The 27160-nt window shown below is 41.1% G+C and overlaps 3 protein-coding genes across 3 annotated transcripts in view; 2 read left to right on the top strand and 1 right to left on the bottom strand.

Moving 5' to 3' along the window:
* The first annotated feature begins 803 nt into the window (after positions 1-803).
* On the top strand, positions 804-21291 carry heca (hdc homolog, cell cycle regulator). The gene is made up of 5 exons (XM_049589370.1): positions 804-1256; positions 5754-6819; positions 10106-10272; positions 16066-16220; positions 18642-21291. The coding sequence occupies exons 1-5, from the start codon at positions 1115-1117 to the stop codon at positions 18804-18806; spliced, it is 1695 nt and encodes a 564-aa protein (XP_049445327.1). The 5' UTR covers positions 804-1114; the 3' UTR covers positions 18807-21291.
* Positions 21292-21423: 132 nt separating this feature from the next.
* Positions 21424-26127, bottom strand: mtif3 (mitochondrial translational initiation factor 3). Its single transcript, XM_049589371.1, has 4 exons — positions 26021-26127; positions 24476-24935; positions 21903-22054; positions 21424-21699 (listed from the first exon to the last, which is right to left on the bottom strand). The coding sequence occupies exons 2-4, from the start codon at positions 24930-24932 to the stop codon at positions 21457-21459; spliced, it is 852 nt and encodes a 283-aa protein (XP_049445328.1). The 5' UTR covers positions 24933-24935; positions 26021-26127; the 3' UTR covers positions 21424-21456.
* A 66-nt stretch (positions 26128-26193) lies between these two features.
* Positions 26194-27160, top strand: part of LOC125896636 (adhesion G-protein coupled receptor G2-like) — a 28479-nt gene continuing 27512 nt past the window's right edge. Inside the window, exon 1 of the mRNA XM_049589367.1 lies at positions 26194-26209. The gene's annotated coding sequence lies outside the window, so the exon portion shown is untranslated. The remainder of the gene's footprint in view (positions 26210-27160) is intronic.

Raw genomic sequence — 27160 nt, forward strand, 5'->3', positions numbered from 1 at the left:
TGCACAAACTGAAGGAACTGACGGGATTACTCTTACTAGAATTAGGATTTTATGTGACAAATAAATTGATTGATAAGTATCATTACTTAATCATATTATTCATATTAATCTGGTTTACATATACTAAACTTGCAGACTCTGCTGCTATTAATCACATTGTAATTTTGTCTTTAATTGCTCTTTTGTAGTTTCTATTTTTACTTCTATTGTTATTATAGTTGTATATGTATCTATTTAGGCTATTATGTGCTTTTTGCTTTATTTCTATCCTTCTGTAAATAAAAGCTGGGTCAGAAAACAGGTGAGCACACATTAGCAGGTGGTGGGATAACTGTTTGTCTGCTATGTGCCAAACAGCATAGGAGAAACACTAATTTGTAGCGCAAAACTTCTTTATGCAGTGTTTTTACTGGTTTTAATCACCCGGTCTGTTTGCTTTGGAGAGGAGGAGAACTCCGCGGATAATTCGGCTTATGGTTTTTACTAATTGGATTTTATGCAGTTTTAGGTGTGTGCAAATAAATAAAATAAAATAAAACAAAACAAATTAGAATAAAAAAATAAAATAATTCGGCTCATGATAAAAAAAATAAAAAATAAAAACGTAACATTGAACACGGAAGGTATTTAAATCTGGAGAAATTTCAGCGGGTTGCAGGCATCAGTCCTCACTGCTAGACACCACTTTATCTCCCTAAATCTCACACAACGGACCTTTCAATAGTGAAGCTGTAAAGTTCGAGCTTTCCCACAGCACATGAACGCAGCGTAAATCATCGACGGCCAATGCGGGGGGCGGGGTCCCCGTGACGTCAGGGGGTGGAAGAAAACAGCAGAGCAGGAATCAAAACAAGAGACGGACACGCCTTCGTTGTTAAAGGTTACAGCAGCTTATTCTTCATAACTGCTGCTGTCAGGGCTGCACAAAACCCCGCGTGTCGTGCACGAGGACACCCAAAAAACAACAACAACAACAACAACAACACAAAGGGGGAAAACACTGCAAACAAAACAAAGCACCTCTGCAGAAATGGAGTCCACAGAAATGTCAGACAGCGTTGACAGCAGCCGCTGATAGAGGTCGAAAATAACACTGACATCTGAATCGTGTACAATGCCCAACCAGAAGAACAACAAGGGCAAGAAAAGCAAACGCACTAACAGTAGCGGAGATGAGCAGGAAAATGGAGCCTGTGCGGCCGCAACAGGAGGCGCGGCCGCGGCGGCTGCTGCACCCAGACACGAGCGCTCGAGTGGTAAGAGAGAGGAAACGGACACAGATGTAGAAGTTTGGTGATGCTGCCTTCCTGCCAGGGGAGAAGCTCTGCTCTGTCTTGTCTCTGCGACTGTGACATGCATGCACTGCGACGTTGCAAATGGCTCTAACCCCCCCTCTCCACTTGTCTCCACTCACCATGCCAAAGTTCGGTTCAAAAACGTATCAATTTCATGGTTACTTGATTATCGGCACATACTGTCTGCACTGGTCGATCACGACTTGAGGCCTTGCATGAATCGGTTTTGTTTGGTCGCTTATGTGAAGCTGCATGTAGCTTGCACTCATCTGCATTGAAATCTCGGTTTGTGTAACTGTTTACAGTGATTTTGAGAGCCACTGTGGTTTGTTTTGGTGCAGGAAGATTGTGGGTAGAGCAGGCAAACAAGTTGAATTATTACAGAAACGAGTGTTGCCTGGCGTGTGGGACGCTAGCCGAATTGAAGAGCGCTAAATTTTATTTCATAATCAATCTTTAGTCTTGTTTTAATGCAATCTTAGTTTCACAAGATAAGCTAGAAATCTCTAAATTGCCAGATTTATGAATGGGCTTTGGCGCGTCGAGCTGCTCAGGGGAAAACAGCAATACCACCGACTAAAATGGTACTCCTTGAAGTCAAATGCAGCCTCAGTGAGTCTTAATGACACAATGCAGCACTTTCTTTGAATGCCATCACACCCACGGTAATGGTCGATGGCTGCTACATGTGGTGTGTAGGCTACAAAGCAGGCCTCAGCTGTCTTTTTCCTGAAGCGCACCTTGTCCACAGTTTTGGGTTGTGGCCTTCCTCAAGGGTAATACTGACACCTCACCGCTTGTCTGCGCACTCAAGTTCAACTTCATCCCACACAGACTCACAGCAGCTAGGGGAAAAGTTACCATGCACTCTTAAATGTGGTACACATGTGGTTTGATGCAGACTTGGATTTGGAGAAACAGCAGAACAAATAGGTGATTGCACTTTAGATAATAGTGGTGTCATATGTTCTGAGTCACTTTATTTCATTGTTATAACACTTTAACTATGAACTTATAATACCTATGTTGCACCTGAGAGGTAGAAAAAACACTAATTTTGTATGTATATTTATTTTTCCAAATAGTTAAGCGTACTTTTTTTGTAATTAGAGTTGATATTCAGATGCTTAAAGCTGAAACAATTAATCTATTAATCGATCTACTAATCTTTAAACGCAAAAATGCCAAACATCAAAGGTTTTTAGCATCTCAAATACATATGTATATATATATATATATATATATATATATATATATATATATATATATATATATATATATAAAACAAAACTATATTATCTTTAGGTTTTGGGACTATCAGTCAGACAAGGACAAAGACTAACCTCCTGAGACCCTGTGTTCTCATATGAGGACATCACATTTAGGTTTGCTCAACCTTATACTTGATTCTGCTTAACTTAGACCTGTTGTCTTCGTTCGTGGACACTTTTTGTGCCATCTAGTGGCAGTAAGAGCACAATACACTATTCCATGTAAAAACAAGATGGCAGCCATCTCTGCCAAGTCTATCCGCAGCCGATTCCGACAAAGTCCAAAACCTGATCACATTTTATGGTTTATTTATGATTAATAATGTTTGTAGTTTGATATGGCAACAAATTTGACCAGTTTTAGCAACAGTAACAAGCTAAGACACTGTTAATTTGGAAGTACTCGTTTGAGGAAGGCAGACATCTCTTGATGGTCTTGTTTGAGGACATTGGGACTTTATTATCGTCTCGTTTGCGGGAATTAGACTAATTATCGTCTTGTTTGAGGACATTGAGACTAATTATGGTCTTGTTTGAGGACATTGGGACTTTATTATGGTCTCGTTTGAGAACATTAGAGTAATTATCATCTCGTTTGAGGACATTGGGACTTTATTATCGTCTTGTTTGAGGACATTGGGACTTTATTATCATCTTGTTTGAGGACATTGGGACTTTATTATCGTCTCATTTGCGGGAATTAGACTAATTATGGTCTTGTTTGAGGACATTAGACTAATTATCATCTTGTTTGAGGACACTGGGACTTTATTATCGTTGACAATGTTTAGTTTTTTATACTTATCGTCCTACTGATCTCCATAGCTAGGAGAAATTAAAAAAGCATACCAAGCAAAAGTTCACATCTCGGGAGGATGAATTATATTGACCAGAAATCCATCGATTAATCAAGAAAATAATCAACAGATGATGATGATTATAATAATAAACTTTATTAATAAAGCACTTTTCATGGCAAAGTTACAAACTGCTTTACCCGGTTCATCCCAGAGTTAAAACAATGTGGAATTCAAGCAATTAAAATCAGGCAATTCTAAGGAATACAAAGAACGATAAAAGTAAAATAAAGATAAAATACCATCACTGAAGCAGATAAGCAAAGTTGGCAACCAAACAATCAGAGTAATACAAAATAAAAGAATACAATAACTGATGACAACACAGGATAATCAGTTGAGACATATTTAAAATTAACAGTGTGCTGAATTCAATAAAAGTCTTTTTTGAACGGATGAGTTTTAAGAAGCGATTTGAAAGATGTTACTGGTTAAGCAAGCCTCAGATCCTCAGGCAGGGAGCTCCAGAGCTGAGGGGTTGTGACTGCAAAAGCACTTTTAGTTGTGAGCTGGGACTGAGGATCAGCCAACAGGGCCCTGCCTGAGCATCTGAGGCTGCGACTTGGCTCATAGGGTAGCAGCATCTCAACATCTGATAAATCTGTACCTGTAGCCTTAGATAAAATCTATGTGCATGTCCTTAAAATAAGTAAAGTGTATTGTTAAGTCACCTTAATCTCACTATTATTCAACACTAGGTTACTGTGCGTATTTGTCTCTACTGTGTGGTGACTAGAGGGAGAGAAAGAGAAAAATAAAACCACGCTGACACTGAGTGTACCGGAAAAGGAAGGAGGAAACTATCCCCCCCACACACACCCACAGTGTATTATCATGAGCTACTTCTTGTAGAGACTGTGTGCCCACATTTACTTGATTCACATCCAGACTTGACAGTTGGCAGAGCTTGAATAGAGGCGCTCACAGGCTTGGATGGCCTAGTTGAATTTCATAAATCGACGGCGATGAGGCAGCGAGGACACTGAAATCACTCCTTGAATGTTTTCACGTCATGTTATGCTGTTTATATGATGTAACGTATGGTGGAGAGACTGCTTTAATGTCACCGCTGTCTCAGACAAAACAACAAAAATGCTTGTTATTGAGTCTTTAATGTGAGAATGTCTTTGTCTTGTGTTATAGTAGATTGATTATCTTTGAGTCTGGGACATTTGACGTCACCTTGGGCTCCAGGTATCTCTCCAGGTATCTCAAGGTGACGTTTATGTCCAAAACTCAAAGGGAGTGAAGGAAGCAATTGATTAACCTACAATGAAAATAATCATTAGTTGCAGCCTTAAATTGAATAACTTTGGGGTTTGGACTTAGAAAATTAGCAATTTAAAGAGATTACCTGGTTTCTTTTGTCATATTTTTTGGCATCTTACAGAGCAAATGATTAACTGATTAATGAAAAATGAAATCGAAAAACATTTAGCGAGCTAGTTTCCCTGATGTCTACAGGTAGTGTGTTCCATAGATTTGGGGCGTAATTGACAAAGGCCGCATCCCTGATCTTCGTTAGGCTGTTGCTGGGAACCTCCAATAAACCACCAGCAGATGATCGCAGTGTTCTTGGAGACAAATAGTTAACAAGGGAGTTAGTGATGTAGCTAAGTCCCAGCCCATGTAGGGCTTTGTATACAAGGAGGAGGACCTTAAAATCAATTCTGATTGTAACAGGAAGTCAGTGCAGAGCAGCTCAGACTGGCCTGATGTGCTCTCTCCTCTTGGTTCTGGTTAATAGCCGAGCTGCAGAGCTTTGAATGAGGTGAAGTCTCTCACTGGCGTTTTTTGGGAGGACAGTAATAAGTGTGTTATAATAATCTAGTCAGCATCTTTTTCATTTAGAAATGGTCATACTTTGGCGATGTTTCTGAGGTGGAAAAATTATGTTTTCGTCACCTTGTTAATGTGGGACTTGAAGCTTAGATCTGGATCAAGGATCACACCAAGACTTGTCACTTGCAGAGTTTAATTCCCCAGATTATTAAGCAGCAGTTCTCTTTTTGTTGGAGATGTACAGTTGCGTGTCATCCGTGTAGATATTGAAACAAACATTGTGTTCTCGAATGATGTCACCAAGTGGCAGCATGTACGGTGAGAATAATAAGGGACCAAGGCAGCTCCCTTGTGCAATCCCAAAACAGAGGTCATGTTTCTCAGACACATGACTGACGTAAAACTTCCTCCCTTTAATGTATGTTTTGAACCACTTTAACACACAGTCAACTTTTCAAAAAAATAAGTTAATAAATCTGACTTTTGTGGGAACTTGTGATGACAACACAATAGAATCACCCCCTCTCCTCTTGTCTTTACTCATCCAGAGGTCCAGTGTGCGACCCCTCTGGGCTGCAGCTTGGCCCGTCCCATTGACCTGGAGAAGGACGACTACCAGCGGGTGCTCTGCAACAATGAGCTCTGCCCTTACGGCAACTGGATGCACCTGCAGTGTTTCTACGAGTGGGAGAGCTCCATCCTCGTCCAGTTCAACTGCATCGGCCGCGCGCGCTCCTGGAACGAGAAGCAGTGCCGGCAGAACATGTGGACCAAGAAGGGCTACGATCTGGCCTTCAGGTTCTGCTCCTGCCGCTGCGGCCAGGGCCACTTAAAGAAAGACACCGACTGGTATCAGGTGAAACGTATGCAGGATGAGCGCAAGAAGAAGCCATCTGAGAGGAGCACGGGCAGGAATGGGTCCGGTGGAGGTGCTTCAGGATCAGGGGACGGGCTTTTTGAGGAGCCCAAGAGAAGTAAACCACCAGGAGCATCAGGAGGAGGTAAACTACCCCACAGAGCCTCTAGTCAGGAGTTACCTCGGAGACAATCAGTGGACCGTCAGAACTCTACAGAGAGAGGAGCAGCAGCAACAGCAGGAGGAGCAGTAGGTGGAGGACCCCCTGCAGGAGGACCCTTTTCTCTGGGGCCTCCTCAGAAGTCTCCATGTGACTCCCCAGGACAATCTCCCCCAACTGGTTTCACTTTCTCCCCCACTGCTGCCCTCGGAGCAGGATCTGGAGGGGCAGGATTGCGAGGTTCCCGTCAGCTAGGAGAGTTCCTCAAATCAGCCGTCCACATGGACCCGCAGAGGAAACACCTGCTGGTCGGGGGAGCTCTGGGTCGGGGCGGCGGCTGCTCGATGGGAGCATCCAGCAGTGGAGCTCACCTCGACCCCGGATCTGTAATTCCCCTGCCGCTGTCCTTCGCCCTACCACTTCACCACCGGCTCACCTCCGGCAGTGTGGGCGATGGCACCCACTCCCACCCAGTGCAGTTCCTGAGGAGGCTGGACCTCTCAGAGCTCCTCACCCACATCCCTCGACATAAACTCAACACCTACCACGTCCGCATGGAGGATGATGCCCAGGCAGGCCAGGGAGAAGAGCTGCGCAGGTACACGGTGAAACATGTTTCCCCTCTGCCTTCATATGTAAACTTAAAGGGACAGTTCGCCCCGAAATCAAAAATACATATTTCTCCTCTTACCTGTAGTGCTATTTATCAGTCTAGATTATTTAAGTGTAAGTTGCCAAATGTTGGAAATATCGGCCGTAGAGATGTCTGCCTTCTCTTGAATATAATGGAAGTAGATGGCACTTAGCTTGTGGTGCTCAAAGTGCCAGAAACTCAACAGCAATGTCTCAGGATAATCCACAGACCTTGTTGTGAGCAGTTTCATGTAGGAAATATTTTCCTTCTACTGTACACCTGCCAACTGTATCGCTGCACAGAGGGAAGCGTGCATCTACTCATGGACGAGAGGCTCGTAGACATTAATTAATGGCGTCCTTCTCAGCTGAGCTTTAACGCTAGGTAGCCCAGTGTTTTTACGTGAGCTAGGAGGATGCACGCTTCCTTCAAGGCGGTATTACAGTTGGCAGGTAGGTCTTTTGAAAAAAAAATTGTTCCTACATGGATCTTATCACCGCCTAGAAGGAAGCGTGCATCCTGTTCGCTCACCTAGCACCACTGAGCTACCTATCGTTGAGGATGCCATTAATGTTTACATCTCGTGCTGTCATGAACCTCTCGTCCATGAGTAGATGCACTCTTCCCTCTGTGCAGTGATATGGTTGACAGGTGTACTTAGGTAGAAAGAAAATAGTTCCTACGTGGAACTTCTCACAACAAGGTCTGTGGATTATTGTGTGTAACCAGGTCATGTTGAGTTTTTCAGATGTATTTGATGGATTCAGATGGATTTGAGCACCACAAGCTGAGTGCCATCTAGTTACATTATAGCGGAGAGAAGGCAGACATCGCTACGATCATATTGACCAACACTCGGCAACTCACACCAGAATAATCCAGACTGATAAATAGCACTACAGGTAAGTTTGAAAAAAAAGTTTGACAAGCATAAGATATGAAGTTTAATCAACAACTGTTCAGTCAAACTGACAAAGTTACAGATACTCTTAAATTTTGGGAGTCAGTTTTGACATTAAGAACTTACTGACGTGGCTGCTGGAGCTATTTTTCCACTTAATAGAGTGCTAACCTTGTTGAACTATAACTGGAGTGAAGGCTGAACTCCATACTAACCTTCATCATGGATCACATTGTTTTTATAATTATGAAAAGAAACAACATGACTTAAAGGGATAGTGCACCCAAAAATGAAAATTCAGCCATTATCTACTCACCCATATGCCGATGGAGGCTCAGGTGAAGTTTGAGAGTCCTCACAACACTTGCGGAGATCCCAGGGGAGAGGGGGTAGCAACACAACTCCACCTAATGGAGGCTTACGGCGCCCCAGATTCAAACGTCCAAAAACACATAATTGAAACCACAACATATCTCCACACTGCTCTTCCGTAGTGATCCAAGTGTCCTGAAGCCCTGACATAAAAAGTTGTTTGGAAAAATGTCATTTAAACTCTATTTTTAGCCTCAATGGAGGTATTGGAGATATTTTGTGGTTGATAGCTGTAAACTCCGCTTGTACCCCACATGCAAATACAAGGTAATGTGTGCTTTAGATAATTTCTATGATTTAAATGGAAGTTAACTAATGTAGGACAGCTTTATTTCTTTATTAGGGGCATAATACAGATGTTATAAGGCTGTTTATAGCAATATTTGTTCAGCTGCTGTTTCAATATCATATATACTTAAATTAAAACAGTGAGGTAAAGAAAGTTTATTTATAATGCACCTTTCAGCAACAAGACAATAGACATTATATAGAAGAAACACAAAGCCGTATAAAAACTGATATATTTGTATGTATTTAGAATACTAAAAGTAAAATTCAATATAATATCATGTCAAGCACAAACTGGAGAAGGACACACAGACTCTGATAAAAGTTCAGGGTCTTAAATCAGGCTCAGGTCAGTACACGGGTAATCAGTAGCACAGGCAAAGGTATCCAATTCGACAGACGAAAAGGGTGAACAGGCAAAATCGGTATAAAAGAGAAATAACACAAGGAAAATGCTGGAACTCTCACTCAAAAGTAAAAACCATTTGGCAAAAGGAGGAGAAGACAGGGCCTGAAATAACTAAGACAAGGGTGACAATACCCCCTTTTCCACCGCAGGAACTTTTATCAATTACCCGGAATTATGAAAAACCTCCGCGTTTCCATCGAAATTACCTGGGTAAAAAACTTTCCTTCAACCCCAAATTTACCCTGGAAAAAGTACCTAGTAGGTGGGTAGGACTTTTCAGATTACCTGGAATTCTTGAGGGGCGGGGCCTTTTGCTGAAGAGCGCTGATCGGTGGAACACACACTTGCAGCGTTCCGCACTTCCTAGTACGGGCAGCCGCGGCAAGCTTTATTTCATTTCTACAAGCTTCACTTCGTTTGTGTTTTGATTAAGGATGGGTACCGAAAGCCGGTACTGAATTAGCTCCGGAACTAAATTAAGACCGTAGTGTTGATCAGCGCTAACGGTATCTACACACACCGATGCGACACGATAACCGGTGAACAGCCGAGCGGCCGCAGTGGAAACGAAGTGAAGATAACTTGAAAATGACTCGAGCTTCGGCAGCTACACTCGTTACTGTAGGTGACATTACACCTTAGCGAGTCAGAGAGTCAGAAGCCAATGCTCTATCACTACATGTGTTCAGTAAACATGAACATGTAAACATGTACATTTGTAGCAAAACTGTTGTCAAAAGATGGTGCGGCTGTTTGGACCATCGTTTTTATTTGTGTTAAGTTTATATTCATGGCAGCAACCACAATCATAGTGGCTTTGATGCTGCAAAAAGCCAAGCAGAAAAATGGGATGAACTTGGACACCTTACTATTACGTTATGAACATTATACAAAAAATGCCAGAAGTGTAGCTATGAATACTTGACTCCGTTTTATAAATCAAACCAGTACCTAACATATAAATCCTGAATAATCAGAGCTAAGTAAATGTTGGACTTACATTTGCCTGGTGGACACAAACATGACTTCTCCACACAGTGTCTCATTAGACATATAAACTGTGACTACAAAGAGACATTTTTATGCACTCATGTTGTCTGTGACTTGATATTTATTGGCAGTAATGAGCTGTGGTCCAAATTAGGAGCTACTTACAAGATTGATTCTTAATTAAGTACAACTCAGCTTGTTTATAAAGACAGCTCTGATGAAACCATACCAAAGAAAAACCATGCAACACATAAACCTGCCATGTTGTTTGTGTCCATGATGTCCTGCAGGTTCATCCTGTCAGCCCTCAGTGCGAGCCAGAGAAACGTGGTCAACTGTGCGCTGTGCCACAGAGCGCTGCCAGTGTTTGAACAGTTTCCTCTGGTGGACGGGACTCTGTTTCTCAGCCCTTCACGCCACGACGAGATAGAGTACGACGTCCCCTGCCACCTTCAAGGTCAGACCTGCTTTCAAGATCATGGCGTGAGACACAAACACTTAAATGTGTGGGGTTAACATAGCTCAAAATAGTGCTAATATTTTTCACATTTGATTCACAAATGGTAAATGGACTGCACATTTATTGAGCCTTTCTAGTCTTCTGACCACTCAAAGCGCTTTTTTAAACTATGTGACACATTCATCCATTCACACACACACACACACAAGGTGCCACCTGCTACTCAGTAACCATTCACATGCTGTCACACACCGATAGAACAGCCATCAGAGGCAATATGGGATTCAGTATCTTGCCCAAGGATACTTCAACATGCGGAATGGAGGAGCTAGGGATCAAACCCCCGGTCTCTGAAGTTACGCACTTTCATTTATCCCACGATAATGCTGTGAAAAGTGGGGGGGGGAAGTTAGTACTGTCTACAGATAAGAGCAAGAGAGTGGAATAACCTATTAAACAAAGAAATATCTACCGTAAAACTTCAGTTAAAAGCCTAATCTCAATTAAATGCCCAGTCCCTTTTACTAGCCCAGTGTGGCAACACATTCCAACATATTAAGGCCTGTCTCAATTAGAGGCCTAGTCTGGTTGCCAAGCAGGTACCAGGTACCGTAATCCTCGGCTGCCATAAAACAAGTGTTATAACTCTATCTCTGTCTCTAGTGGGATTTCCATCCTAATGTATTGAAATTTTTGAGCGAATTTTGTGAAAATGCACAAAAGAAAATGTGAATTTATGCCCGTTTCCATTTGTTATTGTTTTGCGATTATTGGGAGTCAAGAGGAAGAGCAGTAGGTAGCACTTGTGAAAAATGAACAAAATAAAAACACCCCCGTAGAGGAAGAGTGCGCCATGAGATGACGTCATAAGAGAGCGTCTTATGCCCACTGTAAACAACAACACACTAACTGACACTCAACAACTGACCATGGACAGATTCCTGATAAACCTGTCGGCTCTTGGGAGAACTCTGGTTAGCATTTTGTCAGCGTTCACAGCGTACCTAACCATCTTGAAGAAGAGACAACAAAGAAGAAGTTTAATGTTAAGAGTACTGTCGGAAATAGCTGGAAGGAGACCACCACGTCGTTCTCCGACTTTTGGGAAGAAACGTTAGTTGTCCAGCAGCATTTCACTCACGAACTCTGGCTGAAACATTTCCGTATGTCAAAGGCCACATTTGAGGATCTGTGTGCCGGTACGTCATCGTTTATTCACAAAACCTGTTTCCATAGCTGTTTCCTTTTATTGATACGCTGACAAATCCAACCCCTCCGAGCGTAAAAACTTGTTTGCGAATTTTCGGCCTTTTTTTGAATTTCTGGTGTTTCCATTTAAGTTTTGTTTTTTTTTGTTTTTTTTCGCAATTTTTGAAAATGCGAATAAAAATAGGTGGATGGAAACCCCACTTCTGATGCCCTGTATGTCAGAGCTAGATACTATTAATGATTCATAATTTATGTTTTTCTAAGCCTAATTTTTAAACAAGTAATATTCATACTGGTTTAAATAAACAGTTTCATTGTATTTCCCATCCAACAGTTTTGTGTGAAAGGAATTAAAGGCCTCTCCCTAATATAGGCCTGTTGATTTCAGTGATTTAAGTAAATAATAGCCTGGGCTACTAATTGAAGTTATACAATATTTGAAGATATTCACAAATCTCTCTCTCTCTGTCTCAAACTCAGATCAAACTATAATACTAGGCAGTGCTGATCAAAAATAGACAAAGATTATGTTACTGTATTGTCTATTTCTCACCTAAAATGTTTTCAGAAACATATTTTAGTGCACTGTTTGGCTGTATTTCGAGAGTTTGTGAACAGGAAGTGAGGGCCGTACTGTTTCCTGTATAGTGAAAACAGAGACTGAAAAAACTTAGATCAAACAATAAAACTAAGCAGTGCTGATAAAATATGAACCAAGATTCTGTTACTGCTTTGCCTATTACTCACCTAAAATGTTTTCAGAAACATATTTTCGCTCACTGTTTCACTGTAGTTTGAGATTGTTTATTACCAGCTAGCTGCCATATTGTTTCCTGCATCAAAACGGCCAAACTTGCATTACGTCACCCACCAGCAGGAGCGTTTATTGGTCTGGTGCATCTCAGTGTTTTCTGGTTGGTGTAGGTTTTTTACCTCTTGAGCAAAAACAAATGCTGCAGGTTTTCTCTGGTCATTTTTTGAAGACCATCTTTCCAGCAGTGAAATACTTCCGATGAAAACCAGCAGAAACACATGAAGCCAGTTGTGTTACCAAGCTCTGAATCTCCAGGACTGCTTGTAGTCAGAAAAAAAATGCACATTTACAGAGCTGCAACCATTAATATTTAATTTGCTCAATTATGTATTCATTCTCTATTTAAAATGTCCAAGCTTTGCTTTCTTTAAAGACAGATTATGACTAGTTAATCCATCAATAAGCCCACTTCGCACTGTGTGTATAGACATAAAAGGTTTTCCGCTGGCTTCTGCACAGTCCAGCATGAATGTGAATTAGCACAGCGGCCGCATGAAGCTTCTTTGATGTGCCGGCCCACGAGCTTTAATATGTATGGTCCTTGATATGCATCAGTGTGAAAGGATTATTTATTCAGTTTGTCATGTTATTGTGCGACAGGCAGAATATAAATGTTGGCCAAAGAAAAACGGTTGAGTCAAACTGTACAGTTAAAAAACGACGTCATGTCAATTTGTTTATTTAAAGGTAGCTGACAGTTAGGACCTTTTTTCCCTTAAGAAGGTGGAGTTTGGAGAAAATAGACATGGAAATGCACGTGGGTTTTTACAACACAAGTTCACTGAAACACACCAGAACACCTGAATCATGACTCATGACTGTGTGAGTGGCTCTGAATGCATTCGTGTTTACAGTGTTACATGGATTATAAACTACGTTGTATTCTCTCCATAGCTTCAGTTTGATGAGATTTGAGTGAAGCTGCAATGATTAATTATTTAGTTGACTTTTAATGCCATTTTGGTAATCAAATAATTGATTTAGTCATTATTAAGCTAAAAAACCCCAAACATGTTGGTGACATGCTTCTTAACTGTGAGAATTCAATGCTTTTAATTGTCAAACATGATTGTAAACCAAATAGTTTTGGATTTTGGAATGAGCTACACAGGGCATGCTTCACTGTTTCCTGACATTTCATTCACAAAATGATTAATTGATGATGAAAATAATCATTAGTTGCAGCCCCTAGTTTAAAGCTCTGCTTGGGTAGCATAGATTTAAAACTAACACGCTAAATAAAATGACCTGCAACTGTTTTCCAAGTGTGGCTTTGTTTGTATTCACACAGAATTCGTACAGAGCTGGGAAAGTTTCATTTTTGGACATGCCAGGCTCTTCTTGTAGGAAGTGAAACCACATTATGGTAGTCAGTCATAGTCAACTTTTATTTGTGGACAGGCTTGCTGACTGTCCATCAGCTCAGTCACCCAGGCTGCTGTGGTCTGTAACTGTATGACAGCATTAGGGCTTTTCCACGGACACTTTTGGCCACACTACGTCAAACCATGCCGCATTGATTTACACTTCCATTTCGAGTTCATAACCCGAGATAGATGATCTCCAGGGTCAGGCCAAAGATCATGCAATCGCTTCCAAGCAAGGTTGTGGTGACATCAGGAGGGCTTTGTCATCATAATTCAGAAAATAATGAAATAATGCAACTAGAGAAACCGTCAGAAGTTCTAGCTTTAGACTGAGATAATTTAATAATTTAAATCACTGTGCTGCCCAAATACCCCTTTTCCACCAACATGGAACTGTTTCTGTTCTGGTTCTGTTACCTAATTTTGAAATGTTTGGAGCATTTCCAAAAGTAAAGTGGTTCAGAACCAGAAAGTTTGTTCTCAGCTGGAACCAGAAAATATGAGGTCTTGATCTAAAGTGCGAACTGTGATGACATCAGTGGGCGTATCATATACAGACTGGAGAGAAAGGATGGAGAAGGCAACATTTGAAAAGTCAAGTGAGAAATCATCGAGTGTGCAGTGGTCTTATTAATAGTTGGTCCTTGCTTGTTTTTTGGGTAAAAACAAATATCTGTGAAGCGCAGAGGAGCTCAGTGGTTAGAGTGGGGGTTCCATGTATAAAGGCATTGTCCTTGCTGCAGTAAATGTGGGTTTGATTCCATCCTGGAGCACTTTGCTGTGTATCATCCCCAGGCTAAAAGGCAAAAACCCCCAAAAAATAATCTTTAAAAAAATACATATATCTGTAATAACAGAAGTTAAGTAAAGTTTGCAGGTAAAAAATGTAATCCGCCATTTTGCTTCTACTGTTTACTTCCAATGTGCAACGTCTTCCATTGATGACACATCCTTGATTATAATGGTTCCACTCAAAACTGATCGAAATGCAGGCTGGTCCATGAGATAGAACCAAGGTTCTCCGAGAACCCTGAACATAACTGGCTCAAGAACCAGAGTTAATTTGGTGAAAAGGGGTAAAACTCTACCATGAGCAAGTTTTATGGTTGAATTTTCATCGTAAATCAATCAATACACCTAAACGTCAACTGGTTACACTCCGTTTCCATCTTTAGTGTTACATTTAGTCCACTTTGTGCTGATTGTCGAATGAGTCGTCCGGTGACGTTCATTGGTCGTTCTTTATTTCAACCAAGAAACTGCTGTTTCATATCACGATGCCAGATGCCAGATGCCAGCAGATAATTCATTGGAGTGAGCGGCTTCAAATGTCTTGTCCCAGGAAAGATTTGATCTAAAGGGGCTTAAAAACTGAAAATGAATTTCAACTGGATTATGCAGCTGTGAATATTCCATTCCCTCACTTGGAGAAAAAAGCAGCAAAGCGTTGTTCTGGTGCGCTCCAGCAGCACTACACCGACAAACTGAGACAATGCAAGCAAGATGGAGGAGATGGGCATCTGGTGTGTGCTCAAGCAGTGCAGAGAGAAAATTAAAAACCCCGTCAACAGTAAGACAAAGTTGACGTTCAGATGGGGTTCACAAACACAAACATGTCATATGTTAAAAACACATCTTCAGGTGGGTAGCTCTGTGTAGAGCTGTGTATGGAGATGCACCGAGTCAGATTCAGGTCAAGCCATGTGTATGGAAAAAGGCTGCATGATAATGGGCCAAAGACGCAATAAGAAGTTTAGGTAACACTTTACTTGAAGGTATCTACATAAGAGTGACATGACACGGTCATAACTGTGACATGACACGGTCATGAACCTGTCATGAACATTATGTACATGTCATTAACGTTTATGACTGCTGTCATTAAGTGTCAGTCGGTTTTTGTAATGACAAGTTGACATTGTTTGGGTTGTCTTGATTATGACAACTTGACATTAATCAAAGTGACATTACCAGGAGTTGTCTTTGTCATGACAAGTTGACATTAAATTTGTTTGGGATGTCTTTATCATGACAACTTGACATTAACAAGAAATGCACCTCTTTTTGTGTTTATGACAAGTTGACATAATGATTATTATTGTTTTGACAGATGCATCTTCTGGTAATGTCATCTTGGTTAATGTCAACTTGTCATAATCAAGACAACCCAAACTCTGTCAACTTGTCATTACAAAAACCTAATCACACTTAACGACAGCAGTCATAAACGTTTATGACATGTACATAATGTTTATGACAAGTTCATGACAGTGTCATGTCATAGTTATGACAGTGTCATGTCACCCTTATGTAGATACCTTCAAGTAAAGTGTTACCAAAGTTTATTGATTCTACACTCTGACTTGTTAATCAGTAACTGTATTTCTTTATTTCTAACAGGCAGGTTAATGCACCTCTATGCCATCTGTGTGGACTGTCTAGAAGGCGTCCACAAGATTGTCTGCATCAAGTGCAAATCACGCTGGGACGGGAGTTGGCACCAACTGGGCACCATGTACACCTACGATATACTGGCCGCTTCACCCTGTTGCCAGGTAGGGACACTGATGAGCACACTACCATAAATAAGGTACATTCACTTTCCAGGAGAGCAGTTGTTTGTCAGACAATGCATAAAATTTTTATTTTTTTCCCCTTATCCAAAAAAGCTGCGTACAAGGCCAATGAAAATGAATATTCCACTAATGGTTGGTCCTGTTTATATGCAGCCGTGTATGCTCTGATTGAAATGCCCTAACATGGTGTCTGTCATGTTTAAATATAGAAAAGTGGATCGGCTGTCCAGGTATTTTTAACAGTTTCCACTGGTGCCAGACTTGTTCGACCGTGCGAACACAACCTCCTTCTGTCATTCAGTCAACCACCTTCTTGAAACGGTTGACTGAATGATGTTTGCTCATATTCAAAAACCTGTTGATATCCAAGCCTGTCATAATGTTTAAAAGTAGGTGTGTTTGTCCTTCTGACCAGAAATGTGGGCTTTTGTTTTGGTCATGCATCTCTACCTCGCAGCCTTGCAAACTGTTGGCTAGTTGGTTTGTGTACAGCGTATCAATGACAACACACACGGCCCTCACAGTCCCTCAACCTAAACATCATTAAAAATCTGTGGATAGACCTCAAAAGAGCAGCATTCTCACAGAGCTAGAAGCCTTTTGCAGGAAGAATGGGTGAAAGTCCCCTAAGCAAGAACTGAAAAGCATTTAGATGCTATTATATTTGCCAAAGGGGGCGCTACTGAGTACTGACCATGCAGGGTGCCCAAACTTTTGCTTCAGCCCATTTTCCAGTTTTGGTGTTTTGAAACTGTTAACGATTGAAATTAAAAAAACTTATCTTGCTTACAGTATTGAAGAAATGTGTCATCTTTAACTTAATGCCTTTTGGAAATAAGTTCATCGACGACTTAACCCTTTGAAACCTGACAGCAAATGATTTCTTTCAAAAACATCAGAAGACGGCAGCGAGCAACGAAAGAAGAATTGGCCAAAAAAAGTGCAAGAAATTAGTAAAAACAATTTTTTTTAAAAACAAAAAAATTAGTTTAAAAAAATAAATAAAATAAAGTTAAGATTAAAAAATGACTTGGAAAAGTGCTTAAAAGTTATAATAATTCTGTGACATAATTTTTAAATGTAATAATATTACTACTGCTAAATGTAGTAAATGTGTAATTTATGAATTGTATGCAATTTGTGTGACATTTCTTACCAAGTTGCTCATTGCCTTTCCCCCCATGTTTTGGAAATAAATTGCAGCAGTTAGCTCAGGGTTCAGAGGTTTAATGGTGCGTTCGTTTTGTACTCAGAATTTGGAAGTCGGAAGTGGGAATGGCGTCACCTCCGAGTTGACAACAGTTTTTGCATTCTAGTTGACAACGGTGGACAAGTCGGTAAAAACGTGGACAATACCGTTCTACCGTTGGACTAGCTCTAGCCACTGTTAGCAATATCAGTTGATAACAACGCTCTGTGTGGTTTTTTGCACATATAGACAGCATAGCAACATGCCCACGGATAAAAATTGAACAGTACTTTGGGTGTGGCTGACATAACGTAAAACAGATAAGATAAAATTGCTATAAACAGTACTTTAGCAGTGTTTACTCACTATGTATGTGACCGGCAGCCATCTTGAATTTGTAAGTTGGGGTTAATGCGGTTGCTCCAAGTTTCCATGTTGGAAATCCCATCTCAGGGTGCGTTTAAGTTTAAATTTCTGACTGGGAACTGGGAATTTCTGACCTCCGAGTACGAAACGAACGCACCAAGAATACTTGTGAAAGGCGCCTGAAAGCAGCACAAGAAAAGTGATGTTTCCGCACGTCTCGAGGGTTAATTAACCACTCACAGTAAACGAAATTTTGACCAGGGGTGCCAAAACTTTTGCATGCCGCTGCATTCCAAAAAGGCTGCATACATGTCCAAAGAGTGCTACTAAAACCCAAATAATACAAAGCCTGAGAGAGAGAGGAGATGAAGAGAAGTAGAGAAGGTGCTCAGTGTGTCGTAGGAGATCCCCTGGCACACAAGTTTGCCATATGACTAAAAGCTATAAACACTAAAACAGTTGTCATGGTGCTCAAATTTTAGTTTCCAGTAAGTAGATGCCAATTAAGCATTTTACAAAATAAGTGTAAGGACAATGAAGAAAACCCCCTTGAGTTATAGATGTTCCTTAAACAGTCAGAAACATTCCTTGTTCTGCTTTTAGTTTAAGCGTCTCACTTCCTGTGGCTTGAGCCAATGGATATAAAGTTTCTCCAGGCTCAAGTTTGAACTTAAGAACAGCTGGTGCAACTCAGGTACAGGGTCGTTGCTGATTCACTAGTGTGCTGTTGATTTTGAGTTGATTATTTTGTCCCACATGATCAACTTCCATGCTCAAATCGTGCAGTTTTAATCCAACGTCCTGTTGACTGACCTGCGTCCCCTCTCGTCCCTGTGTGTCCTCAGGCTCGCCTCAACTGTAAGCACTGCGGGAAGCCGGTGGTGGACGTTCGAGTCGGGATGCAGTATTTCTCCGAGTACAGCAACGTCCAGCAGTGCCCTCACTGCGGCAACCTGGACTATCACTTTGTCAAACCTTTCTCCTCCTACAAAGTACTCGAGGCTTATTGACAAATGCTGTTTATGCAGGCTAGTTAAGCTGCTTCTGTTCTCTTTTTTTTCTAACACAATCTAGGAAAGAGTTTATTTTTGGGGGCCTTAAGGTGATTTTATGTTTTCAAGTTCTCTTTCTTTTGGTTTCTTTTTTTATGTATAGAAAAAAGTTATGACTATAGTTAATAAAAAAATAAAAAGTTCCAAGACAGTATATCTCTGCTGTTAGAGAAAGGTGTTGATAAAGTGTGGAACTGACACATCAGTCAAGCAAACACATTTATCTGTGACAAGTGAATGTATCTGTATGCCAAAATTTGCTTTTATTTTTTATTTTTTACCAAAAACGTAAAGATGAATCTCGAATAAAAGCAGAGACAGATAAGAGCTGGCGTTGGCTTGTTATCTTCATCCCATTTGAAACACTTTTCACAGCATTGTTGACAAGAGTGACCGCCTCCTCCGTGCAGTTTTGACACATAATTGTGAAAATCATCATCAAGCTATTTATTGATTAAGCGGTCATGGTTAAGTGCGTCATGCAGATCCGTCAGAGTCATTATCAGTGTGTGTTGGAGAGAAAAACAGCCTTGTGTTCATCACGTTTTGGGTACAAAAATGGTTTCACATGTGGGGACTCACCTCCCATCTAAGCACACAAATGAAAGGAAATAGCTGAATAAATGAAAAGAGAAACAACGAATGCAGATGCTTCCATATAGGAGTACTGCATCATATACTTAAGCAGTCAGTTAATTTCCTCACATACTCTGTGGCATGTGCAAAATGCTGTTAAAGCTGTAGTTAAAGGTAGGTTCATTCATTCATTTGGAGTTTATTCCAGCAGACACTTGGCGAAAGGTGGGGTACACCCTGGACAGGTCACCAGACTATCACAGGGCTGACACATAGAGACAGACAACCATTCACACTTACGGACAATTTAGAGCCACCAATTAACCTGCATGCCTTCGGACTGTGGGAGGAAGCTGGAGTAACCAGAGAAAACCCACGCTGACAAGGTGAGAACATGAAGGCTCCATGCAAAGGGGCTCCCCCACCCTGGGTTTGAACCAGGAACCCTCTTGCTGTGAGGCAACAATGCTAACCACTGCATTGCCATGCTGCCAAAAGGTAGGTGATTTTTACAAAAATTAGTCTTTGCCATTGTTACGCCCCACCCTTAGGCGGCCCTATGGGGCGAACAAAACTCCAAACACTGACCCAATAATAACCACATAAACACCTTTAAAACAATCAAATCCATGGAACTTCTTAGAGTGAAAACAAGCAGACAAGACAACAAAAATCCCACGGTGAGAGGCAGAAGGACCAGCAGTCCCCACGCCAGAGCCTCTCCCCTCTGCTACTGGCACAGGAGCTCTTCAACACCTCCTCCACGCCAGGTGTGCTGCACCTCGTTACGTAATGCAGCACACCTGAGCAGGAAAAAGGGAACAGCAGCACAGAGCACACATACAGCCGTAACAGCCATATCTGGTGAAACTGTCATTATATTCAAACAGTAGTACATGTAGCAGATAATCTGTGACAAAAAATCATGTCCCTCCATGTAGTGCTTCTAATGGCAAGAACTGCAAGAATGCACTGCTGAATGAAAACAACCAATCAGTTGAGGAGTCTCTAAAACAGTGGTCAATCATGTGAATCACTGCTTTAAAAACTGCAGCTAAACTGTTAACCTTACAGCGCTGATCATACATGAATCAAGATTCTGTTACTGCATTGCCTATTTCTTGTTGCTGTTTCCAGAAACATATTTTAGTGCACTGTATAGCTGTAAAATGAGAAAGTTGGTCAGGCAGGTGAGCAGTGTTTGGTACATTGGTAGACTGTTTCCAACATGGCAGCTGGGTCACCAGCATTCTCATTTAAGGCCCAGCTAACCTCAATTTTGGATCAAGATGGCAAAAGGAAAAAATCTGACTGACTCAAATCTAAATGATGAAACCAAGCGTTGGTCTTTTCAGTCCACTAGAGGTCACCACATGTGGAGAATCTGTAACAAGGAGCATTAAAACTGTTGTGGAGGATCGTGGTGGCCCAACACCTCACTAAGATACTGTTATTTTTTTCCTTTGTCACCAATTTGTATTTTAAGGATAATGATCGGGGTAAGGCATGTGACAGTTCTAGTTACGGTTAGGTAAAGCTCCAGAGGAATAAATGCAAGTCAGTAAAATGTCCTCATGTGTTTTGTTTTTAGTGGAGAAATGACAGGTAACATGGTGCACCCTAAGTGTGTGTTTTTAGGGATGAAACCTTTGGATGGTGACCTGCACTTACCAAATAAAATTCAGTCATAACTAGGGCCTGTGACAGTGAAAATAAAAGCAACCAGCTAGCCAGTTATTCAGCTGATTATTGGCTGTGATATTTCAGAGTACAGATGTATTAAAAGTGAATACAGTGTTTAAAACGAAAACTTCTCTCTGCACATGCAAAACATTTTGGTACCAGTGTAGCTGTGCCAGCTTTGAATCGTTCAGAGGACTGATGGTTAGCTCCTTCTGCTGGATGCATCAAGCTCTGTTAAATACCTACACAATACACTATGAGTAGAGTCTGCTGAAGGACTTTACACCAAACTGTGACATTTATGCACAGACGTCAATTTGTTTTTTGAGAATGTTTTATTTCCATCAGGTCACTGCTGTATAGGCCCATCTGTCATGTCCGTGTCGCTATCAGATGTTTTGCTCTCTGTGGCTGTCAGATTTGAGTCAGCAGACTGCAAAGCTGCAGCCTCTTTCTTCATTTTCAACTGTTCTTTTGCTGAAGGTGGTCGGATGATGCACATGGCTGCCTGACCCTCTTGTATGAGTTTTGGCGTGGCGACAAACCCCACTGTCACCTCCAACTGTTGCACAATCTGCTCCAGAGCTTGGTCCTGTGGGGAAAAAACACACACACAGATGTTTCAGATTTACTGTGTATATGTGTGAGGACATTTTGGGGGGAATAATCTGTGAAGGTAAAAGTCAACAGAGCTGTTTGGGAAAATGACATCAAGAGAAGATGACAAGACAGAAAGAGTTGAGAGTCGGAGCTTGACTGAACATGGTGTCGTGCAAGGGTTTGTTCTGTTCTCACCAGGTTGTCTGCAGGTGTCCAGCGTCGTGATCTCAGAGTGATTCTAACATGGTTCTTCTTCTCCAGCCAACTCTCCACTTGTTTTAGCTTGGTGGAGAGGTCATGAGCTGCGATGCCGGATGAAAAGCTGACCTCTTTCACCTGCACAGGGGCTGTGGAGACAATACATATGCTATGGCTGTGTTTCACATACTGTGTGACCATTTTTAGATCTGCTGAATGCTGATGTTACTGAGATGGAACTGCCCTGATGCAAAGTAACAACCCACTTCACAGAGTTACTGGGCCTTGTTTTGAAGGAACAGTGTGAAGGATTTAGGGGGATATATTGGCAGAAAAAAAACATAATGTTATAGGTATATTTTCTTACTTGAAAATAAGAAACGCTGTGTTTTTGTTAACTTAGAATGAACCTTTTACATGTACGCTGGGAGTGGGTCCCAGTCCACACAGATTGCCATGTTTTTTAACTAGCCCAGACCAAACAAAAACTGGCTCTAGATAGGGCCATTCATGCTTTCACTTTGCTCACTGTAGTAACTGTAGCAAGAGCATCGGAAAAACTGATTTTTGTTTATTTTTATGAGAAACTGCTTTCTTCTGTGTTTTTACCAGTTTAAATCAGCAGGTCCATTTGTTTTGGAGAGGAGACCTGTGTGGATAATTCAGCTCGTGGTGAAAACTTCCTGAACATCTGGATCTTAAAGGGATAGTGCACTCAAAAATGAAAATTCAGCCATTATCTACTCACCCATATGCCGATGGAGGCTCAGGTGAAGTTTTAGGGTCCTCACATCACTTGCGGAGATCCAAGGGGAGAGAGGGTAGCAGCACAACTCCACCTAATGGAGGCTTACGGCGCCCCAGATTCAAACGTCCAAAAACACATAATTGAAACTACAACATATCCCCATACTGCTCATCCGTAGTGATCCAAGTGTCCTGAAGCCCCGACGTAAAAAGTTGTTTGGGAAAAACGTCATTTGAACTCTGTTTTTAGCCTCATTGTAGCCTGCAGCTTTAACTGCCTCTCTGTGCACCGTGCTCACATGTGCGCACGAGACCAGCGAAAGCACGTGAACACAACTTCACACGGTGCCCATGTCTCATGGTCTCGTGAGAAGTTTTTCCAGACAACATTTTATGTCGGGGCTTCAGGACATTTGGATCACTACAGACGAGCAGTATGAAGATATTTGGTGGTTTCAATTATGTGTTTTTAGATTGGAATCTGGGGCGCTGTCAGCCTCCATTAGGTGGAGTTGTGTTGCTACCCCCTCTCCCCTGGGATCTCCGCAAGTGATGTGAGGACTCTAAAACTTCACCTGAGCCTCCATCGGCATATGGGTGAGTAGATAATGGCTGAATTTTCATTTTTGGGTGCACTATCCCTTTAAGTTATCAAAGAAAAATGGTGAGAACACCTTAGCAAGTGCTGGGGTAACAGCCCATCTCTGACAAGCCCAATGGCATCAAAGAAACACTGATTTGTATAATAAAACTGCTTTATTCAGTATCTTTACTGGTTTAAATCAACTGGTCAAATTTTTTTGGAGAGGAAGAGACCTGTGCAGATAATTTGGCTCCTGGTGAAAACCTCCTGAGTATTGAACACTAAAGGATAACCAACTGAGGCATTTCAGCTGGTTGCAATTTGCAATCCTGACCACTAGATGCCACTAAATCCCCCTAAATCTTACACACTGTTCCTTTATGAAGCATTTTGACTAGACTACAGATGGACATCATTTAATCAGTACCTCCAATTTCCAGAGGAAAATCATTAGTACACTCAACAGAACAACAAACGTACAGGTACAAAGGTACACAAATGCAGCTTCAGTTGTCATGGTTTTAATAAACTGATATCTCCTGAGATTAAAACTAGCTCCCAAACTGTGTACATTTATCAACAGCTGGATGAATGTGGTTTTTAGTGCTTTTTAACGATCGAGACATTCAGGAGGTTTTTACACCTGGTGATTTCAACCGGTAAAAACACTGACTGAAGCAGTTTCACATTAATAAATAAGTGTTTTTCTGATTCTGCTCATCGGAGGGGGTCTGCTGATTACAATAGCCGACACAAAAAACGCCAATGGCCTTATCTAGAGCCAATGTTTGGTTTGTCCGTTCTGGGCTACTGTAGAAACAGCTAATTAAAAGGTAGGGAAAACACAACGATTCTTATTTTCTGGTGCTTAAACACACAGGAAATCACACCGATTATATTGTGTTCCATTTCTACCAATATATCCCAATAATTCTACACTAGACACTGGACCTTTAAATCACAACTTTTTTGGCCTGTTACCTTTTGAAACAAAATAAAGTTAACCTGCAAAGTAGCTGTGAACATTTCACACAAAAAGTGATTTTCACCTTCTCAGATTGCTGGATTTAACACTGTCATTTAACATGTGAAAATCAAAGATATGAGAAATATAATCTGTCATCTTTTCCTAACTTGTTTACCATCTTATGACCCCTTAAAGAGATCCTAACCCCCAGGTTGAGAGCCACTATATTAATATATATGGCCTGAGTAGGGTCCCTGCCAGGACACCACATACCTGGTTTTGCTTTCTGCTTCTCCCGCAGTTTCATCTTCTCTTCGTGGATCTGTTTGCCGCTCATCAGCTTGTAGACGGGAGGATCTTTGCTTCCACTGAGCAGCACCAATTTGAGACCCTGCGTGTCCATCATTCTGATAACATTTGCACGGTGCATGATGCCCAGGTTCTCGCCTGTCTCACTAATCACCTGTATCTCACGCTGTGGGATGCTGTGGCCAACGTTGCTGAGTGTGGCATGACCTCTGGGATCCTGCTTTTTTTTCTTTGGTGGCGGAGTCTCTTTTGTGTCATCTACAGCAGTAGAGAATGGAGAACATCTCCAGGAGGAAGTGATGATGTTGGATCTTCCGCTGCATATGGTAAATCTAGATGCTGGTGTCCAGCAGGCACGGCTGTCACCACATACAGCTCTCACTGCTTGGCTTAGCACCCACCTGAGACAACCTGCAGACATATCCTAGATAAGAAAAGAGAGGGGACAGTTTACTTAGCAGGCGTTTAACACAGCTCTGTTTGCTCACCATCAGTGTATGAGAATGTTGTGTATTTTAGGTTCATCAGATATAATGTGGCTGACACATACATACGGTTGCTTTCCTTATGTTTTCTCTTGCCTCTGTAGGTAATGTAAGTAATGTCTTGTAAGGCCATATGTGAGTTTTATTTATTTTTCATCTAATTCTACAGGTTAGGCAGACCTGATAACAGAAAAAATATTTCATGAATGTTCAGTTAAATGGCATCTCTCCATCCCTAGTAACAGTACAAACACAATGCATCGACAGTCAGTTCATACAGTTGCGAAATAGTTTTCCAGTTTCATTTGCACCCCGTCCAGCCAGCCTCCGTTAAAAAAAATGACCAATTAAAGTTTGCCTAATTTATTTGTCACTGCACACGTCACAAACATCACAAATAAGACATTTTTCAAATCCTCAGGGTACACTGAAGTATTCGGGATACTATATGCTTATTTAAAGACTTAGTTTTGGAAGTTGTACGCTTATTTACCTCTCACAGAAGTTGGTTCATTTGACATTATGACAAGCGCCCGCAGATAAAATACTCAGGTGGTTAACCACTAGAAGTAGGTTGCAAAGCTACCATTTACTTAAAAAACACCAGTAATGTTATGCCGAATGGACAAGCGGACCTTACTTATTAATAAAATGCCTCGCAATGAATGCACCGTGTCGCACTTGATTTTAAATTAACAGTGGAACGCTAAGTGTGAGATTTTCGATGGTAGTCTGGAGTTAACCCAGGGAGCTGTTTATCGTCATGTAGGCTGATTAGAGTCGGCCTTACATTATGGAAACAGTGTTATTTGAATAACGTTAAGTGAGATTTCAGTGTCAGTGCCACTTAAAACAAGTTGTCCTAGACGTGTTAACTTGTTCTTACGTTAACGTTACACACAAAACGAAGTCCTGGGTTAAAACATGAATGCAGGCACAAATGCTCCAATACGCGATAAAAAGTAAATGTCGCCAGTCAGTAAATTACCTAAATGTGTCTTGTATTTTTGTGCTTTTTACTCACTGTAGCTCAATGTCGTTATTTCATGCTCTCTGCAGCAGGGTGACTGTTTGCTGTACCTTCTTCCGCCATCTTCTTCTTTGTTTAATTTAATTTGTGTCACAGCAGATGCAAAAGTCACGATGCCGCCATCTTGTGGACAAAAGCATAAGTCGCCATTACTCCATCAGAGGGTCAGGGGGATAACCCGCGGTAATCTTACCATCCAGATAGGTCTAAATTTATTTTCAGAATTTCAAAATGTCTGTCTATTGAAATTTTGCCTCTATCCTATATTACAATGGAGGTTACATAAATTTAACTAGTAGTTTAATTAATGGTCAAATTCGTGGCTATGTAGGTGCTAACTGTTCACCAGCTAGGACTAGCTACAACTTCGTTAGCTTTGTCTGAATGCTGTGTGGTGCAGGTAGCAAACATACAGCTGGTTTATTAGAGGTTTTTCACTCAAATAATAAATGAGAGTGAACCAAAACAGTAGCGTAATATCGTGAATGTAAAACAATAACCTGTAAGATGGTTAAACACTCGGGTTTGTCCTACACCCGCAGCCAGTTAGCTTAGCTTAGCTTAGCTTAGCATAAAGGCTAGCTAGGAACAGGAGTAAACGGCTAGCCTGGCTCCATTCAAAGTGAGCCTTGTGTGAATAGCACTAAAAAAATATTTTTATTTGTTCCACAATGGCAAAATTTAGTAAGTAAAAAGTAAATTATAGCATAGTTCATAATAATAATTTGTAAATTGCACCATGTACTTATTGTCTTATTATCACTGACTTTGTGTAGTGTGACGGCTAATTTAACATCAAGATGGTCAAATGAAGATATTGAAAATTAGCTGTTGATGCTCACTTCCAAGCAAAGCTTTTTCTGTTCATCATTATGAATTAAGACCCCGTGTACATTTCTATTAAATTTTATTGCTGAAGTCAGCCCACAATTCATACAAAATAAAGCCGCCTTTCCTCACTGTCACAACAACCCTCTCCCTCCAGCATCCTCCCTTAATCCCCTCTCACCAAATTTCACAAAAAGTCAGAAATTCACTAAATAAATTTCCCACAAGTAAAAAGAGGCTTTAGGTCTAAAATTCATTAAAAACTGTCACCTATAGCCCCACATACAGACTGATGAACGCATCCTT

The sequence above is a fragment of the Epinephelus fuscoguttatus genome, linkage group LG11 (genome assembly GCF_011397635.1).
Source record: "Epinephelus fuscoguttatus linkage group LG11, E.fuscoguttatus.final_Chr_v1".
Lineage (NCBI taxonomy): Eukaryota > Metazoa > Chordata > Actinopteri > Perciformes > Serranidae > Epinephelus > Epinephelus fuscoguttatus.

Bases quoted from the DNA above. Each gene is read 5' to 3' on its own strand.
- mtif3 (XM_049589371.1), bottom strand. From the start codon at position 24,932: ATGTCTGCAGGTTGTCTCAGGTGGGTGCTAAGCCAAGCAGTGAGAGCT. The intron at 22,055-24,475 runs GTATGTGGTGTC...TTGTCTCCACAG, and splicing joins GAAGCAGAAAGCAAAACCAG to CCCCTGTGCAGGTGAAAGAG. The intron at 21,700-21,902 runs GTGAGAACAGAA...TTTTCCCCACAG, and splicing joins GGACACCTGCAGACAACCTG to GACCAAGCTCTGGAGCAGAT.
- heca (XM_049589370.1), top strand. From the start codon at position 1,115: ATGCCCAACCAGAAGAACAACAAGGGCAAGAAAAGCAAACGCACTAAC. The intron at 10,273-16,065 runs GTCAGACCTGCT...TATTTCTAACAG, and splicing joins CGTCCCCTGCCACCTTCAAG to GCAGGTTAATGCACCTCTAT. The intron at 16,221-18,641 runs GTAGGGACACTG...GTGTGTCCTCAG, and splicing joins CCGCTTCACCCTGTTGCCAG to GCTCGCCTCAACTGTAAGCA.